The sequence below is a fragment of the Lucilia sericata genome, unplaced genomic scaffold, assembly GCF_015586225.1.
Source record: "Lucilia sericata isolate MDLA Ls3-8-SP2 unplaced genomic scaffold, ASM1558622v1 Contig000000F_arrow, whole genome shotgun sequence".
In the NCBI taxonomy this organism is placed as follows: domain Eukaryota; kingdom Metazoa; phylum Arthropoda; class Insecta; order Diptera; family Calliphoridae; genus Lucilia; species Lucilia sericata.
In genome coordinates, this window is record NW_023994042.1 from 972987 (window position 1) to 993985 (window position 20999).

Here is a 20999-nt window from a genome sequence, read left to right on the forward strand (position 1 = left end):
ATCGATGACAAGCTTTTAGGTAAGGTTAAGAAGGGTTATGCACAATAAAAAGGTCCAACTCCACTCGGAGACCATATTGTAATTCCCTTCTTAGGAATGGCAATCCAAAAATAGAGCAACAAAATGTTAGAAAACCAAAAAGAGAGAGAAAAAGCGAGGACTAGAAACAGGTCGACTTCCAAAGGGTCTCATCGAACTAGTACCCTATAAAAGAAAGTCTGATTCCCTTGATAAAACCTAGTAGACTGCTTGGGTTAAGTCCCGCAATTTCCTCATGGCAAGCTTTTAAGTGTAAAAATTTCAAATTTTCTGAAAATTATTTTTAAAATTAATAATTTTTAAATTTGAAAATGCAAGTTGACCTTAAATAAAAAATAGTTTAATATCTTTAAACATCCTCACCTAGGACATCGCAACGTTAAATGGGGCATGATTTTTCATACATTTCGATTAGTTTTGAACCAGTCCTAGTCCTCCTGAGAATATTGTTTTCTCACATGTGCGGAATAGTTTCTATTAATTTTATGTATAATAATTTTAATACATAGTTTCTCAATTAAAAAAAAGTCGCGTGGCTCCAATTGTTTAAATATTGTTTAACTAAAATATCATCTTAATTTATGCCCCTATTATGGTTTACAACTCAACTCAGTTGAGTTGAAATTGAAACAACTCAACTTTAGAACAACTCAACTTATATTTGGTATTATGAATTACAACCAATTTCAGTTGTAATTGTGTTGATGTTGCCAACCTAAAAAGTGCTTTTTTGTCATAAAATTAAGTGAAAAGTTTATGAATTTCTGTTTTTCGTAAATGACAAATGTATTGAACATCTTTTTATTGTAAATTCGCTTGAAATCAGTGATTAATGAAATTTAAAAAAAATGTTTAAAAAAAAAACTTTACTTTGTTTTATTTTAAAAATTTATTCTAAACAATTGAGTTGTAATTTGTTACAACTGCTTTTGATAAGTTGTAATTTTTTTCAAAAAAGTTGTAATAAATTTCAACTTTAAATTTTAAGTTGTTATCGATAATACCAAAGACCAAAATTTCAACTAAAGAAGAGTTGAGTTGTAAACCATAATAGGGGCATTAAACTAGTAAGAAATATTTAAACAGTCACATAAATAAATTTAAAAAAGTGTAGAAAACTGTTTTACCTTACTTGTTTTAATGAACTGCCTTATCAAATGAACTATTTTATACAATCAGCTGAGAGAAATGTAAAATACCCATAACAGGGATGGAAAGTAAATGTACCAATAAAAAGACACCAATTGGTACATCATTTGTAATATGTAAATGCAAGTCATTTTTAAATTATTTTTTTAATAAAAATAAAAATTTAATTTTATATAATAAAAACTGTAATTAAGTATTTTAAGGTGATACATAATTAAAATCTTTTAGAAATCACAAGTATAAATTATAAATTAATAAAATAGTGTTATAAAATTCAAAAGTACTATTTATTATAAACTATGTACATACATACTTATGTACCCATATCTGATAGTTTGTTTACATTTTTTACGGTATCCAAACGCAAGTTGAAAGTTCCAATAGTGGATCCAATAAACAAGTTTTTTTTGTGTGTTTTCTTCATCTGTGCTTTTAGTTCTTTATTTTAGGTGAAACGTGATGAATGCTCTCCTACAATAAATATTTTGGAAATTAAGTAAGATACAAATAAAATATTTTCAGACAACAATAAATAAAAAAGAAAATATAAATAAAATATAGTACATACATACAACAAATACCACCAGTGTCTGTCTTCTATTCCATAAAGTTGTTTTATTTATTTGACACTAAATACAAAAACAACGGAATCATTTACAAAAGTACAAAAGTCAATTTAAACAAAAAAGTCAAAGAAAGTTTTAATAAACTATATTATTATTTATTTAACACAGAAATAAAATAAGCAAAAAGTGAATAAAATTAAATTTAAAAAATGTTGCTAATTTCAACAATAGTTTACTATTTAGTGTCATTCTACAAAATATTTAAGAAATTTCTGTAAGTAAACAATTTCATTTATTTTTTATTTTGTTAGATAAAACTTTGTATGTACTTTAGTTATTTGTTAGTATGTACAACGTTTACGTATAGACATACAATATATTTTTTAAATTGTATAATACTAGTATGTATAATGTGTGTGAGTTCTTTATTATTTTTTTTTTGTTCCTCTCCAAGAACTTTCCAAATCTGTATATTAGTGTGTATATTATTTAAATAAACATATTCATAGCAGGCATGGAAAATTCTGTACTATTGTAATTTGTACGCACGACATATTAATTACTTTATATATATTATAAATTTTTGCTAAATATTTACTAAACTGGTCATAACAATAGTCCATAAAGCTACCAATAGTCAATATTATTAATATTAATACACAGATTAATCAATTGACTAGACAATGTCGCTCATTTACTGCAAAACCGGCAAAATTAAAAAACAGCATTGAATGTTTTATGACATTTTACTATTTGATATATCTATAAGAAGGGGTTAAAATGTTTCTCATCTGACCTTGAACTAAGTTTTATAAAAACTTGGCTTTTTATTTTGTCGGTTACAAAATGAATAATAATAGACATTTTTGAGTCTCAGTTCAGTATTGTAGAATTTGAATCGTAATTTTCGGGCTTCATTTGATAATAGCACCCACACAAAGTCCCTTTGAATGTCTACAATTCACTTATAAAGACTAATATTGCGGTCAAATTCAGCACAAATAAAAATTATGTAAACATAAATTTATCCACCAAATTTTATCGGGATCGGTCCGTATTTGCCCCTAGTTCCCATATAAAGATTCTTTCAGAAAATTAGTTTTTTGTCAATAAATTGCTTAAATATATCGGACCCAACGTAAAATTTAACATAAATGCTTTATTATGAAAAATAAATCATATTTTCATTCATAACTGGTGTATGGTATCATATGGTTGGCCACAACCGACTATATTTTCTTACTTGTTAGTATGTAGAAAAGTCCATAGAACATTTAATAGACTAATCCTTATACCGGTCAATAGGTTAGCCATCAAAATAATCAATAGATAGATCTATTAGACCAGACCATAGTCTGTAGTTATTCGGTGAAATAGTCCACAGAATATTTAATAGATTATTTCTTAGAAAATAATAAACTATAAACTAGTCCTCACATAATTTGAACAAAAATGGAAAAAATACTCTTTTTGGTAAAGGTTAGTATTATTTATTTTTTTTTAATTTCCATGCCTGATTCATACATTTAATATCAGAGATGTAACTGTTTTAATAATTTCAAATATGTTGTAGGTATTTTCATTTTGTATTTGTAATTCTTGATTTTACGAATATCGAATCGGAAGATTTTCACTGAATTAATAATGTTTTTCAAATAATAACACTGTGTGACAGCCGAACACAATTAAAAATCCGCTTTTGAGGAAAACTCCCTTTCGGTGTATATTAGAAATTCCAAATATGTACATATGGTAGAAATTCAAAGAACTACTCTACTATGTAGACGATCTCATGTGGAGAGCATATACTAGGGTATTCAAACAGTTAATCGTCGATCGGTTAATCGATGAATTTTTGTCGATTAATCGCTCGAATAAATGAAAAATGCCAAATTTCGAATAACGAATAAACCAAATAATTTCTATCGAATAACCTTTTCATATAAATTTCATACAAAATTCAATATCTTTATAATAAATTTTCTTCCTTTAATATAATTATTTTCCAATAATGAATAAAATTTATTTGATGATTTTTATATCAATTCTTCAGAAACATTTTAAGAATTTGTTCTGATTTACCTGCTTCTAGAATGGGTTCATACGGAAACACTTCAGATTCTTGGACAACAATATTTGAAATAATGATATCGCCTTTACTTATACAACCACTTTCGAGGAATATTGTTGTGTTTCTTAAGTATTTCTAATAAGTTCATCGGCAATAGTTATACAGTTCATTGGAACGTATTAATTCTGAAACTATTTGAACAAATCTCAAAAACTTAAAATTAATTAACATAATTTTTTATATAGAAAAGATTTCACATGTGAAGAAATAATTTCTAATACATATTTGAAAAAAATCATTAAAAATTGACGTAGAATTAACTCAAAGAAGTTGAAAATTTTAATTTTGTGTGTTGTAGGAAGAAAAAGATTGTAAAAAAGCCATTATATTAATAAAGAAAGATCCAGTTTCACTTCGTTTTATTTATTTTTATTTATTTTACTTATTCGGTTAACCGAATAATTTTGAATTATCCGATTATTAACCGGCTAACATAAAACCTCAAATAATTATTTTTTCAAATAAGACGAATATTATAAAAACCCGAATAATTGAATACCTTAGTATATACACTTTTTGCAATTTTATCAATAATAAATCTTTTTTGTTTTTCAAAATATAGACACCAAATTCTTTAGTTTCTTAATTTTAACCTGTGATTTTAGTTTCCAAATAAAATATTTTAACAAACACTATACAAGAAAAACTTTTATGAATCCCATTCCTGGTCAAAAGAATTCGTTATTGATAAAACAGTAAATAATGGAATTCGGTGTGTAAAATATGCAAGAAAAGTTCATTGTCATGAATACACTTTTATGTTGACATTACCAGTCACAAATAATTATTTTATTTAATTAATATTTTATTAATATATTAAAAAATCTGAAAATAATGAATTAAAATTGTGAAAATACCATGAATATTTCCTATTTCATTGTATTTATAAAAGAGCAAGTGTTTCAATTGTTTCGAAAGCAGTTTTTTACAAATTACCAAATTCTAATTTAAATAAAGAACATTTAATTCTGAACATTTACGTTTATGGCTAATATGTAAAGAACATATTAGTTGTTTTCGAGATATCAATGCAGCTTTTAGATCTCCTAGTTTTTGAAAATCAGAGACAAAAATAAAATCTAATAAATAAAGATCAATATTTGAAAACTTCAGTACTTTTAGTATCTCCCTAATACAATTTAATACATTTTTTCTTAAAATATTCCTATTGATAGTAGAGTAGTAAACTCTGTTTCGTGAGTCTCTTCAGAAAATTACTTTAACGCTCTTTATTTGTAACCAAATTCCAATATAGCGACATAATTCGACATAAACATAAGAACTGAACTGTTAAATTTTATGGCTATCGGCCCATAATTGATCCTACCCCCATATAAAGTCACTTTCCGTATAGCATTTTCTGAAAGTGACTTTATATGGGGGTAGTGTCAATTCGACATAAACAGGATTTATAGGAACTATTAAATCTATCTTTCAAATTTAATGATGATTGGTTCATAATTTACTCTACCCACCATATAAAGTCCTCCCTAAAAAGCTAATAATTTCCTTCAAACTGCGAACGAAATTGGACAAAAATTACTTTAACGCCTATGACTGGCTTAAAATACTAGTATATTAATGAAATTTGACTTAACAAGTTTTATTAAAACAAAAACTATCTCAAATTTTATGAGGATCGGTCCATAATATAAGAAACCCTTATTTATTATTCAATAACTTTATTATTTTATTTTAAATGTATTTTAACTTAGTAGATTTTTCCTAATACTCGAGATTTGTCAAAATTTAATATTCATTGAAAATAGTTTTTCATATTAATAAAAAATGACTTTCGTATAACCTTTGTAATATAAAGACGTGTTTTAACAAGAGTTTTAAGTCTTTTAAATCAAAAGTACTTAACGTTTCTAAGATGTAAAAGCTTTCAACATTGAAAGTGGACGAGGCAGAACTTGTTCTACGTCTCTCAAGTTTCCTCGGTACCGATGAAATTGGTGAGAATAACGAGGATATTGATGAATTTGAAGAAGCGTCTTCAAATATCGCTCCTCCTAAAGACGAGGAATCAAACGTAATTTAAATTCCTCAAACCAGAATTTGACTCATAGAACGCATTATCATTATCTGTTGAACAATTTGTGCAATACAGGCATATCGATGGGAAGAAAGGTGTTTTCTTCTCGCGTTGTACAGTAAAATGAAAGGCTCCGCTCGTTAGAGCCTCTTTAAGTTCTGCATTCCAATTGAACGTCACAAGGTGAAGCAGAAATTCATTTTAAAATGATAACTGCCGGTCGAAAAAGTGATGAAAAAGTAACGGATTATTGTTTTAGAATTTGAAAGCTAGTTAAACGATACATGTTAAGTGAACAAGTTAAATATTTTCGGGTAGGACTACAGAATCGCGAAATTCAAGTTGAGCAGCGATAGCTCATAAAATCGATTCTGTTAAACAATTACAGGAAATTTTAAGTGAGTATGAAAGAGATGTGTCCTATAAAATTATGTTAAAAACAAATGATACTAAAAAGAAAAGAGCAACCGGTACAATACCTAATAACATTAATAGTAACAATCCGAAAAACACAAATAAATCGGGGAAGAAGTAAAAAAAAAGTGATCGAGATGTGACTGACGGTCTCATCGAATTTAAACGTATGCTTTTTGGTCTAAAAAACGCGCCAGTGGTTTTTCAAACATTAATGGTAAAAATCGATATGGACGATAACTTATGGGTAGTAATACAGAACAGGAGTTGTTTGATAAAATAAGAATTGTACCTAAAGTGCTACACGAAGCAAATTTGACATTAAACATAAAGAAATGTGAATTTTTAAAAACTAATATCGATTTTTTAGGACATCAGCCAACTCCTAATGGCATTTGTTGTGCGCATGCAATTTTCAAGATAATTTGATGAACTTTGTCGTGTACTCTTCTTTTAATCCAAGGACGAAGTCTTTGATGAAATAGGTCAATTTCGGAATTTTGAATATTTTTGTGACAGGATACCATTGCTAGAGTGTTGTGAGAAAGACCAATAAATTTGTTTTACATAAAAAATAACTAAAACTTCAAATATATAATTTTTTCTTCCAAATTTAACCCTTTTTCAAAAATTTTTTCATTATGAATAATTAAAAAAATTGCCGTTCTAGATTTTTTACAATATTTTTTTTTTAATTTAGACGACTTAAATAAAGAAATTCATAAGGTTTTATATCAAGAGCAAAATCATTGTAAAAATGTTCTAACTTCTTATGTCTTGCAAAAAATTATTTTCATCTGTAATTCAGAAAAGTTCAATCTTTAATTAGTTTTTACAAAAAGTCAGTTGAAAATATATGAAATATGTATTATATACGTTCACAATGATAGAGTAGTCCAGTAAATTGTATTTCTGTTTCTTTTTATCAACAATTTTTAAATTTGACTATCTCGGTTCAATTCACAAAAACACATGTTCCAATTGTAAAATTTAAACGTTCATTAAAAATACAAATTGTCATCAAAAATATATTCAGATAACTGTTATTTTGTTAAACAAATTTGTTGATACATTTTTGCTTGCCACAGATATGAACTGCAATATTCTGGATAAATTAAGTTGCAATTGGTCTAGGGGTGTTTTACAGAGAATCTCTTACTTATATTAAATTAAACCAAATTGTACTGGTATTCTTATCACAATGTATGTATCTGCAAAAATAAAATTTTATATTTACATACATATACATACATGTACACATTTGTTATTCACATTCGAATTAAATATGATTGTCAACACCTTTATTAAGAATGGTTCATAAGAAAAAATATTTAATATGTATTTACATACAGTAAGAATTAGGTGTTAATTTTGGATATTGGCCAATTTTTCGAAATAGCAGCTGGAAACGCCTTTTGTCCAAGGGCGAGCGTTATCGAACCATGGAAAAAATACATTTGTATAATCATTGGTTTTGACGGATGTAATGTCAAACAATATATCGAACAATCGATATTTTGTAAACTATGTAAGATACTTGCACAGACCTAGATTTTTAGCCCCTGCTGAGTGTTTAGAGTTAGCCACTGCTTGCAATATTAAACCGAGTCTTAAATACACACCCATCATAGAATTAACAATATAATTTATCAATGTCAGAACTTTAAATATATTGAATAAACATTACTATAAATACATATATTCAAAAAATTGATTAACACAATTTAATCAAACATTATAATCTAATGACAAGGTCGGTTTTATATCAAAACAAATAATATAAACTTTATTATTGTGGTTATAAATCGAGAGAACTTTACACATATACAGTGTTAAAGTTTTCTAAACTAATAAAAAAATAAATAAACAAAACAAATTATTTATATGAAAGAATAAGGTATTATAAAGATGCCCTTCATGTCCACGCATACATATGTACATTCAGTCATATATATGACTGTCATATAAATGAAGGGTCTATTCCGTTAATCCCTATCTATCTATCTTTAACAGTCCCACAGAAATAATATAGTGGTGATTATCGGGACTTTACCAGTTAAATTTCATAAAAATATGCCATCGTAAAATTTTGCGTTAAATTAATTGTTCCGGTCTTTGTTGTTGAAGCCACCATATCAGTGATATCCACATTTTTGCCTCCGCTTATGCCAATGTAATTACGCACAAATTGCGATGTACTAGAAGCACTTGCCGACAGGACTTGGGGTATAAACAAGAAAACTTGTTGGCTACATACAAAACGATTGGTCGATCATTGATCAATTATTGGCTACAGCGTGGTCCTCTTTGCTGAGTAATACCCAATGGATACATTTTCAGTGCTGCCAAAATGCTGCACCGTTACGGGTTGCTTACAGATGTCCTCAGAACAATATCTTCGTGAGGAAACGAAGATTTTACCGGTTAAGGAACACAACACTACGATCTTCAAACAGTTCTTTTTGGGATGTCTCTCCTAAGGCATGTCAGATCTTGTTCGAGAAGGATGTTATATACGGAATAATATCACTCCCAAGATATTTGGATATAATTTCGGCGAAAGCTTGACAATGGCAAAGAAAGTGCTCCAGAGTTCACTGACCTCTCTTCATTCGTCTGAATCCACACATGCAATTGTGTATAGCTAAGTCCGTTATCTTCTGTGTCCACGTATTCTGTATACGTACTATCCTACTAACCTTAGACTTGCTAATTTTGAGGAGGCTTCTCGTCCCGCTCTCGTTAGGGTCACTCCATAGGATCATTGTAGTTCTACCCACCGTTTCATTATTCCAAGAGGACTTATGGGTTTCTCTCATCCTTATTTTTTATTCTGTCCCCGTTGCGTCATATGGTTTTTCGTTCGTAAGTTTATCTACCTCGAGCTCCCTTCCTTTTAAATCTATTACGTTCGTCTTTTATTACCGACTACTCCTGAGTGACCTGGTACCCATATAATGTAAACCTTACCACTGGGAGAGTATTCGGTTAGTTTTTTTTTACAATCCAATATGGTCTTATATTTAACTTTATCATCTGATATCGCCCTAATTGCCTTTTGGCTGTCGGTAAATATGTTAAGCCTTGTGAGCGCCATATTCATTCTCATCAAATTTACGCATTCTGTTATTGCTAGAACCCCAGTCACATTTTGTCCCCCAATTTAGAGCAATCCGTGTTGCAACGGATTCCTAAGGGTATTTGCTCTTGACCAAGATATTCAATCTGGGATTAGTGTTTCAAAGTTTCCACAATATTCTGTGTCTGGTATGAGATCGGACACGTCCAAATAGGATTCTTATTTTTGTTTAAGGTTACATTAATAGTATATGCGTAATTGAGACAAACGACGATGAATTTTTTGGAACGAATATTTAAAGAGATATATATTCATATCACATTGCTTCGATGGACAGTGTTTAGAATGCAGCCTTCTCTTATTTGTATTATGGTTCAGAGGGACCTATTAAAGCATTGTGCAAGTAGTATATGATACGTCTGCTGCTCCGAAAACTGCCTGATCACTATTTGTAGAATGGTTCCATGACTGATCATTGGTCATGATTTTTAATTCCTTACACAATGAGTCAGTCTAACATTTACGAAACATCAGATTGAAATTATTCTCAATTTTGTTGCAACACATTCAAATACCAATTTTCTTTTAACGTTCCGGTATTGCAAACCCTAATGTGAGATATAATAACAATATTAATTTTAACTAAAGAGAATTCTTTGTTATGTCGGGAATTATAAATTTTTTCACGACTCTCTTATTAGGCACTCTTATTATCTGCATGAAATGTTGATTGAAAAATTTAAAAACATTAAGTTGATATTAACATACATATGTATAATTGTATGTATGAAGCAACAAAAGCATGAATTAAAAATGCTATTGTATTTATATATTTTTAAACAATTATCGTCGTTATCCTTATCACAAAGTGACAGACAGAATGAGTGTCTGGCAGTCAGACTAGTTAATTGTTGGTAATGTTGGCTGGCCTGTGTTTTGGTTCTCATTTGTTGTTTTTATTTTTGTTTTTATGCTCAGTTTTTTACTAGTACGAACTGAAAATATTGAAAATAAAAATTAAATATGTGTTAAATAATAACAAAGCAAAAAACTCAAAATAAACTGTTGATGTATATTTGTTTTTATTTTGATTTCATTACTTTTTTATTTTCTGTTGTTTTTTTATTTTTTATTTTCATTTACCACTCATAGTCGGATGACGACGATCACTAAGAGTCACGATTTTCTTTTGCTATAAAGATTCTCGAGTATTTTCTTGGCGTTTTAGTTGATTTTTGATCGGACTACAAAATAGAAACGTTTTTATATTTTCACAAGTTGTCGTCGGTCGCACTATTCGGAATAATTTGTTAAATAAAAGAAGTTACCTGCAAGTGCTTCAACAGTTAGTGAATAGTAAAGAAAAAAGTCTTATTAAATTCTTGTAATTTTAAAGATTATAGAATTCAAGGCTTCTGCTATAAATTTTTTAATAATGTTTACAACTTAGCAAGTTTCTGCTAAAGGAAAAAGTTAAAAAAAGTTTTCTTATATAAAAAGTTTCAAAATTATGAAATAATTTTATCAGTTTTATAAAACGAAAATTTATTGTTATTTTTAAATTAAATAAATGTGCCGCAATTGACTGACTGACCTGAATTGAATTTAATTTTAAATTAAAATTCTGTAAAGTCACTGCCTCCCAAAAAAGGAATTAATCTAAAGAAATGGTAAGTTGAAATTTGCAAAAAAAAAAATCAAATAAAAATATGTTACTATTGCAATGCCTTACCACCCCTCTACTGAGAGGTACAGTCAGCCTAGTAAAGAATAATAATAATAATATTAACATCTTTTTTCTCTTTATTTATTAATAATTTGTTGTTACTATGTGGGGAGTATATTTTTCATATGCTCCAATTCTTTTGTGGTTTTTGTTGTTGCTGAAATGCGATAATGTTATCATTTTACTGTCTCAATGCGAAGTGCACCTTTTACAGACTGTTTGTAATAAGTACTTATCGTTCATTCAGATAATGACTCCCCACATTACAGTAGATATTGAAAAGTTAAAAAGTTCATACTTATTTGCTTGTCTAGTTTGTACAATTTTTACAAATCTTAATGTACTTCCTAATCAATAGTAATTCCCCACAGTAATTCTTAAATTTTTCATCCTGTTTTTGAATACATGTTTGGATGAATTAACAAAAAAGTTGTTATCACAAATAAATGTATGTATGTATATGTATAAAACTTCTCCTGCTACTGTCCTATTGTGCTTTTAAAAGACAGTCCGAATACGATTAAATCGCCTTGTAATCGAATAATGATCACCTAATATTCACACCAGAACAAACATTTTGAGAATTGGGGTCTTTGAATGAACTAAGCTTTAAGATATTGTTTGAAGGTTGAAGAGGGGTAATGCTAGCACTATTTTCTTTGAGTCAGTCTTATATACAACATGCATTGGTATACTTCCATGTTTTTCTTTATTTTATTTTCTTCATTTTATTTCAATGACAATTTTGTAATTTTTGGTTCCGTTTAAGGTTGCCAATTTTATTTCAGCTGTTTGTTGTTTATATTTCTTTAAAAGAAAAAAACCAAAATAGATTTCTGTAAATACATACATACAAATACTTACATATATACATAAATTTGTGTTTATATATTAACAGGTGGGGGTATAGGAGGTATATTTTTTGTTTACCACTTGTCTGTAAGAAAACACATATTAAGAAACGATTCCATATGTTTTGATGACAAACTGTTATCATCAATGTTACAACCAACTCGTGGAACTAAAAAGTCCAAAGTACAATTGATTGTAAAATTTTTTATTTTCATTTGCATATTTTTAGGCTTGTTGATAAACAGAAAAAAAACAATAATTTAAACAGAATAAACGAAATCAAAACAATGTTGCATTATGAACCAAAGTCAATATCGTTATCATTTTTTTTGTAAATAGTGCTGTGTAAGATTTTTTAACATGCCCGTCTGTCAATATGGCGTAAACAAGTGTGGTCCAGTTTAGCAATGAAAATCTGCCGGAAAGTAGTTTTAACAGTCATAAATACATTGTACATATGTATGTATGGTAAACGATTGCACTTTCCCCGTTTCTTTCCACCCGCAAATGCAGTTTTAACAGTCATAAATATGTACATTGTACATATGTATGTATTTATGTTGTTTATGTTGCAATCGTGACAAAATATATAGTGAAAAGTATGGTGAATTATAAGGTCCACTTTAGACAATGACATTAACGTTCATAATTGTCTTAAAATATCATTATAGAGATTATATATAACATAAATAAGTTTATTAGTAACAAAATCTGTCTATAAATTTTATGGGTCAATATATTGAAGTTCAAATCCCAAAGCATTGCTGTTAGATGGGGAAAACCGATTTCGAACTCTATAAAGTCTACATTCTGGCAGTAGCTTGCAGTCCAGCAGACTATCGTTACGTCAACAGGACTTTATTAGAGGGTGAATTGCGTCTCGTCTTAGTTGACATCATAGTTAAAGGTGGTCACCTTTAACAGTATATACTTTTTAAGCTTTTGGGAAATAATAATAAGGTCCTCAAGGCCGGTATCTTTAGGTATCGATAAAGGAACTTTTTTGGCTTAGTGGAACTTTTTTGGCTTAGTGGATAAACATTTAAAGCTGCCAAAATGCAGCCTTAAGGTTTATAACGGACTGCTTGCAAATTAACTTAGAAGACCACCTACACGTTAAAACATGGATGTTGAACATATCAGATTCATTCTGTGGTGTAACCGAAGGAGTCATTCAAACCTTAACATCATACGGTCGTATGATGGTTTTAATACCCTACCTCTCAATAGTGGGGAGATGTTTGCAACACACAAAAATATTGGAACTATACTCATCTTAAAATATACTAATCGGCTCAGAATCACTTTTTGAGTCGATATATATTGACCCAAGGACGAAGCCTGTGCCTCCACCCAAAAATATTGGTTCTACAACGACCTTAAAATATACAAATTGGCTCAAAATCACTTTTAATATCAATATAGATTGACGTAGCATATTAAAAATGGTTAAAATCGGTACATTATTTCGCCAAGCCCCCGTACAAAAGCACCCTCTAAATAGGACTTATGAGCTCATAATTAAAATCGATAAAACTTAGTTTTATATAAGTCTAATTTGACCCTAGACTCCATACAAAGTCCCCTTTAGAAAATGACTTTAAGGTCAAAATTCACTTTTTAACACTAATATCATCATGCAATTCTGCATAAATATATCTAAAATTTATAATAATAGAGCCACATTTATCATTGCCCCTATACAACAACAAACTGTTGAAATATTTCTGAATTAAGGTAAAAAAAACAAATTAAATGCTTTATAATTTAAAAATAAGCCACATTTTTATCATACTCATTAATGTAGGGTATCATATTATCGGTTATGCCCGACTATATGTTCATACTTGTTTCCTTTTTATTTGTAAAATATCCTTTTTCCTGCAGGTTTAAAGAACAATTTTTTAATATTTTGGTATTTTTTGGACTTATTATCAGGATTTATAAAAATTATCAGAGAAATATTCCATGAGGTCAGATAATAAAATTTCAGTTAAAGTACTATTTTTTAAGAATTTTAAATAAAATTACTGAACATTTTAAAAATAGCTAATGTTAGTTAAAATAGATTTTTTTAAATTTCAAACATTCGTAAACACATGCTGAAATATTTTTTAAAAATCTTTTCCGGAAATCAAAATAACAACTAGTTATTGACAAACAGCTAAAATGAAAGTGTACTTGAAATTGATGTTAAGTATGTTAATTGTAAAATGAAGTTGCAATTTTAAAAACACAAAATTGTATATGACAATATTCTCAAGTAACAAGTATACGAGTAGATAGATACACACTAGTAAGAGTTTAAAACCTGGTCTGAGTTAGACAGATACTTAGACGTTTGCTTAGCTACTTGTCTTAATAAATTTTTCATTTTTGTTTATTTATAAACTTTTATTTATATTATTGAAGGCTTATTAATGTTTTCGTTTATTTTTTAAAATGAAGTCTACAACTAAATAATAAAATTTGTTATTTTTTTGAACGTTTTTATTTATCGTTTGTATTAAAAAGTAAACTTTTGTTTTTTTGTTTTGATAGTTCATGAAATTGATGTGTTTACAAAAACAAAGTTTATTCTTACATGACATAATACTAATTGATAATAAAACAAAATTTAGTTTTTAAAATATTATAAATTTATTTTTCTTTTAATAAATTAGGACGTTTGCTTTAAATTTTCTTAAATGTATTTCTTTCTATTACTGTTAATAAACACCTGAAAGTTTTGTAAAATAACTTGTTTAATATTCCTTTGTTTACGTTATCGTTTGGGAATGGGGTCTATTAAGTCTAACCTTTTCGATTTTTTTTTATTTCCATTATATTTTATAAAAGCGTGTACTTGTTAATTACTCCAAATTTGGTTTAGTATCATAATAAGTATGAATATACAAATTACTAATCTTATGATATTTCTTATCAATGTCTGTTTTAACTTCGATTAAATAATAAATTCAAATATTAGTATTTAGCTCTGTTGGAGTATTATTATTATTAATGTATAAATTTCATACTTATCAGTAAATGAGGAAATTTCATTCGGTCAAGGCTTGATTTTTTGATATGTACATAGAAATAAATTTTATACATACATATGTATCGCTCATTTATTGCAAGTCTGACATAACGCAAAAAACTTCGTTTCGAGAAAAACGAATTGTAATAACAATTTCTTAAGTAACTTAAAATTAAAACATAATTTCTTTTATAATACTTATGCGATAAAATTCGACACAAATAAGGATTATTGGTATACGCACAATTGGGACGAACGACGAATTTCGTATAGCACGACGAACTAGTCGACAAAAATTCGTTGCGTAAATTCGTCGAATGGAACACAATCAAATTATTCGTACTGCGAATTCGTTTCAAAATTTGTTTGTTCGTAATTGGAAAAAGTAAGAAAAAGGTACAAAAATTATATTTTTGTGAATCTCCCCGATTTTGAGATAATTTTAACAGCTTTAAAATTTATTCGAACATTATTTCGAAATTAGAAAATGTAAGAAATTGGCCTCGAAAAGAACTAAAATTATATTTTTAGGAATATCCCCAATTTTGAGATTATTTTAACAGCTTCAAAATTTTTTCGAACATTACTTCGAATTTTTGAACTTAAATTAAATATTCCAACATAGCATTGTAGTGTCATCAAGTGTACTCCAGACTTCCAAATTTCAGACAATTCGGGCCACGAGAACTGGTTTTAATGGCTTTAAAAATTTTTCGAACTTAAGTTCGAATTTTCGAAAATTTTATTTTTTGTTTTTATGGCTCAGAGATTATTTTAAGAGCATAAAAAATTTTTCGAACATAACTTCGAATTTTCGAATATAATTTCGAATATTCGAACATAATATTGTATTGTCATTAGCTGTACTCACAATCTCCAAATTTCAGCAAATTCGGGACACCGGAATTGGTTTTAAAACAATTTTCCCCAATTAATTCGTCGTTCGTCTGAGTAAGAAATAGAAATAATCCTATCGCATAGTTCGTTACGTACGACGAATTTCGTCATACGCAATGATTGTGTACATTTTCATATACCCAAGTGTGTTCTATTTCTGACGACGAATATTTGTTTCGAAAAATTCGTCGTTCGTCCCAATTGTGCGTATACTATATATCAACCGAACCAAACTATATTTTTGTAACGCGGAGTTTTGAGAAACGCAGATTGTCTCCATCATATCATATCAGGAAAAACACATCTTTAGCTATTTTTGTGAAGTTATAACAGCCGAAAGACAGTTTTATTTTTAAAATCTATTACATCATCTGAAAGTACAACCTGCCAACTTTAAAACAAATATTTAACTACTGTTATAACTTCTTTCTTCTTCGACATATCTTAACCTATTTTCCCCATAAAAATACTTTTGGAATTGTTTTAAAAATGTCTTCAATTTCGTCCGTTTGTCGTAAACTAAAGGCAATTTATTATATGCTTCAAAGTTTAGGTTAAGACATCTCGAAGAAATGAGAAGATATAACAAAGTCGAAAGATTGGACTTCTGGCTCTGTTATAACGTCTAAAAAAGGGATTTTTTAAAATTTTAGGGCTTGCTATCTCGAAATATCCGATGGAGAAATTCTGAAGTCAGATTCGGATTCAGCGTCTCGAAATCCTTGATGTATTTTTAAAAATTTTGTCTGTAAAATATGATAGTGTTGTCAATAAACCTGTATAATATTCAATATTGATAAATTTTACATATTTATTGACCACAAATAAAATCAAATTCTATAGAGTTCTGTTTATAATTCTTTTAATCTCAAATAGATACATATCTTTTATCGAAAATCCTTAATGGTCACAGATTTTGAGTAAGACATAGATAGACGTTATAATATAATATAAACAAATTTCTAATAATTGGGAAATTCGTTCAGTCCATAATTGACCAACGCTCTAACGCCGATGGTTATCCTTACCTAATTTTTTTTCAAAAATATAGATTTATTATTTTTCGAAATTCTGATAATTGCGGTTTGGATTAGAATGAAAATCTAATGTTAATTTAAAATCATATCGAGAATAAACTATTATATTTTGATTGTAACATTAAATCGGTTCAAAATCTTAACATAAATATTGGCAATTTCGTGTCAAGTGACCCAACTTAAAAAATCGATTAGATGAATTTTGCACCAAGGTTAGTACTTTTGAATAGTCACAATTTTCAGCTCTATCGATCAAAAACTGTTGGGGTTAAAGGGGGTCAAAGTTGGACATATTGGTCATACAGGGTTTTTTTCAAATGAGTTTAACTTTTCACCTATTGGACCTGGCAAAAACTGTCCAAAGGACTTTAAATAGCTATTTCTTCAATCTTTCCGAAAAAAATCTATATCGATTTTTTAAGTTGGGTCATTTGACACGAAATTGCATATATGTAATTAAAATAATCAAATTTAAGAATGTGAAATAAAGCCTATACGAACAATTTGACTGAAATTTTAGGACTTTGATAACTATGTACATGAAGTATCTTCAATTGTTTGCATAAGAAGCATCCTACTATGCGACCTCCAATATTTTACGTTGTTGGCTAGATTTTATCTCTTTACGTATTTGGGAAATATTTTGCAATTTTTTTTTTTCAACAGTGATGTATTGAAATCATCAAGTGTACAAGTGTACTACTCATAACTGTGGCAACCCAAACGTAAAAACAAGTAGGAAAGTATAGTCGGGCATGGCCGACAATATGATACCCTACACCACTGAGTATGTTAAAAATGTGGATTATATTTAATAACAAAGCATTTAAGTTGTTTACCTTAATTCCGAAATATTTTAACAATTTGTTGAAAAAAGTGATTTTGTAAAAGAGAGGTTATATGGGGGCAAGGGTAAATATGGGCCTATTTTTATAAATTTTGGTGCATGGCTTTACGTTTACATTAGAGTCATATATGCTGAATTTAATCATGATACTAGCGTTTATTAATGAATTATTGACCTTCAAGTCATTTTCTGAAGGGGACTTTGTAAATAAAGTCCGATAATTATGAAAATTGGTAGTATTATTAAGACGTATATAGAACTAAGTTTTGCCGATTTTTGTAGAGATACTACAATATTTAACATAATTATGAATTCAAAAGCCCTTTCCGGGGGTAGTGTTGTATGGGGGCTAGGTGAAATAATGGACCGATTCAACCATTTTCAATAGGCTTCGTCATTGGGCCGAAAAACACGTATGATCCAAATTTCATCAAAATATCTTGAAAATTGCGGCCTGTACCTTGCGCACAAGGTTTACATGGACAGACTATACTTTAAGGTGGGTGTAGGACCAATATTTTTGTGCGTTACAAACATCAGCACAAACGTATAATACCCTCCCCACTATAGTGGTGTATGGTATAACAATAAAGAAAGTATGAATAAGATTTTATTTACTTACATACATGGCAAACAAGATCACCAATTTCTAATCGACTATCTACATCATACATATGTATATAGTTATATCTAAAATCAGGGCAATCAAAAATATGTCAAAAGATATTATTCGCGTTCCGCTGTAAATGCGAAAAAGTCTTCTTTTACATCCATCAAATTCTTTTAAGATCACATTATCGGTTACTCTGTGTATTTAAAGTATTAATGATTAATAAGTAGGACGTAATCAATTTATTAATATTTAAAATTCATTCCGTATTTGGCATATACAAACCATGTGTATAGACAGTGTTAAGTTTATTATAAATTTCAACTGGGTATTAAAATAAAAAAAAAATAAATCAAGTTCATTTTAAAATGTAATTTTTGTTTAAAATAGAAAATTAACAATTACCTTAAGTACTTTAAATAAAATTTTGATTTATTTTAGGAAAGTTTATTTTAATGGCATAATCTTATCTAAGAGCTTGTACTATTTAGATAGGACAAGTATACTTTGTTAATTTCGCTAAAATCTCTTTTGTTTTTTCGTAATTTAAATGGTTTTAAATACAATTCTATAAAAAATTAAAACTATAAAAATATTGTCTATATTGTTTTATATTCGCCATATAAATTTTTATTGAAAAAGATTATATTATTGTAGACTTGCCCTTTAGGGAAAGTATTAACGCCCTACAACATTGCGATGTTAATGTGATAGATCCTAGAACTGCCAAAAGAACCGGTAGCATAGCTAGTTTTGTTATAGTTGTTTTGTAAAAAAAGCTGTCGCTAGGTTAACAACCTTTGGTCGATTGGGACTCGGGTCGTTCCGGATCTAAGATCCAATAGTCCTGGGAACGAGTTTGTTTTAGTTCTCCATCTTGGGTGTCAAAAATTAATGTAGATATTAACTAGATATATGGTGGTCTCCGGTAGGTAAGTGGTTAGAGTTCTAGTGTAGTAGACCGGAGATGGTTTGTTCGATTTCCACCTGAGGCACTGGTTAAGGTATTTCTTCGGATTTCTTTGATTTAAAATAGATCTAGACAAGTAGCATTTCATCAAATTTTGCTGGCATGTATGTAGGTATATTTCATCAATTGTTCGCTGAAAATATTAATAGTTCTAGAACTAACAAGCTGTTCTAAAGTGATCAAAAAATTTTTATAATTGAGAATTTTTTAATTCTGCATAAGATTCGTTTGCTTTCTAAAAAACTTAAAATATCCAATAAACTAAATATTCTGTTATTATTAGTTTAATTAAGTTATTGTTGATTGCCTTTAATTTAATTTATCTAATAACAAAAACAAAATTAAAAAAAAATCGAAAACAAAACAAAAACATAAATGAAATATTTAATAGAATAATAAATAAAAGTTAAATTCTAAAACAGTAGTTTTTTATTATTATTATTACTAAAATACAACTAAAGATTTTAACTATTTTTGTTGTTGTTTGTCACTGAACAAATAAATAAAAATAAAATAACAAACCAAACAACCAATAGACAAGTCAATCTGTCAGGCAGCAGCCAGTTAGTTAACCAGCCAGCCAGCCTAAGGCGGAAGACTGTAAACTAGCGTGTAAGCAATATTGGTTGGTGGGTTAGCAGACTGAATGACTAATCGACTGACTGTCTCTCTGCCTGTCTAACTCTTTGACTGGCTTAGTAGCTTTCGGGCCAAATAATGTTTGTTTGGTAAAGTTAATATTGTGTTGAGTCTGTTGTTGCTTTTTTCAGACTAGACTAGAGCAGAGTAGGGAAGAAAGGAAGGAAGTATGGCAGCAGGCAAGCACTTGTAGATCAGTTACTTACTATTCATTTGTACTACAATAATATTGACTAGCTGTCAAGTTACTCACTCACTCACCATTCATTCTGATACATACATACTTACATTCACCCAAACAATGTTTACTGCTTTTGGTTTTATAAATATGTTTGGGAGTGTGTACTAATGTTTACGGATGTGTGTGAGTGTGTGAAATTGTGGATAGCCTCGGTTTTAGCCATATAAATAAGGAACACTTATTGTCTCTCGGATTTACTAGTTTCATGTTCTAAACGCAAGTTGGACGTCAATAACATAAACAAAATAAACACAAATATAATTGTTTTTAAGATCAAATTTCCTTTTTTATTGGATTGAATAATATGATAACTTTTAAATATAAAATCGCTTTACTTAAATCTACTGTAATGGTTCGTGTACCATTAGCTGAGGAGCAGGAAGGAGTTTCAACTCATATATGAAAAAAGTGAAAAACAATAACTAAAATAAACCATAGATTAACAAAAAAATAATAATAATGACAAATATAATTAAAAACATACATAACAACTAAATTGAAACATAATTAAGAAAATAAAATAATTCTTTATTATGATAAATATACAACAAAAAATTAATTTTCTAAAATTGCAATAAAAAAATTAGATATGCTTAAATTAAAATATTTTTGAGTAAACTATTAAAATTGTTTAAAAATCAGTGTGTGCAAATGATAACTGAAATTGTGACCGGTAATGAACGAATAATTAATAGTGTTCAACTTCTTTTGAGTTTCTCTAAGAGCTACAATAAATTTAAAGTTC

General features: G+C 28.6%; 1 protein-coding gene across 5 annotated transcripts in view; it reads left to right on the forward strand.

Annotated features, from left to right (window-relative positions):
- Positions 1-1551: 1551 nt before the first annotated feature.
- Positions 1552-20999, forward strand: part of LOC119601234 (nocturnin) — a 40130-nt gene continuing 20682 nt past the window's right edge. Inside the window, exons 1-2 of one of the 5 annotated variants that reach the window (XM_037952533.1) lie at positions 1552-1684; positions 1923-2028. In XM_037952533.1, coding sequence (XP_037808461.1) covers positions 1964-2028 — 65 coding nt within the window. In that variant the 5' untranslated portion in view covers positions 1552-1684; positions 1923-1963. Of the gene's footprint in view, positions 2029-10606; positions 11087-20999 lie in introns of those variants that run through there. The other 4 variants (XM_037952450.1, XM_037952238.1, XM_037952381.1 and 1 more) reach the window with 4 other exon arrangements.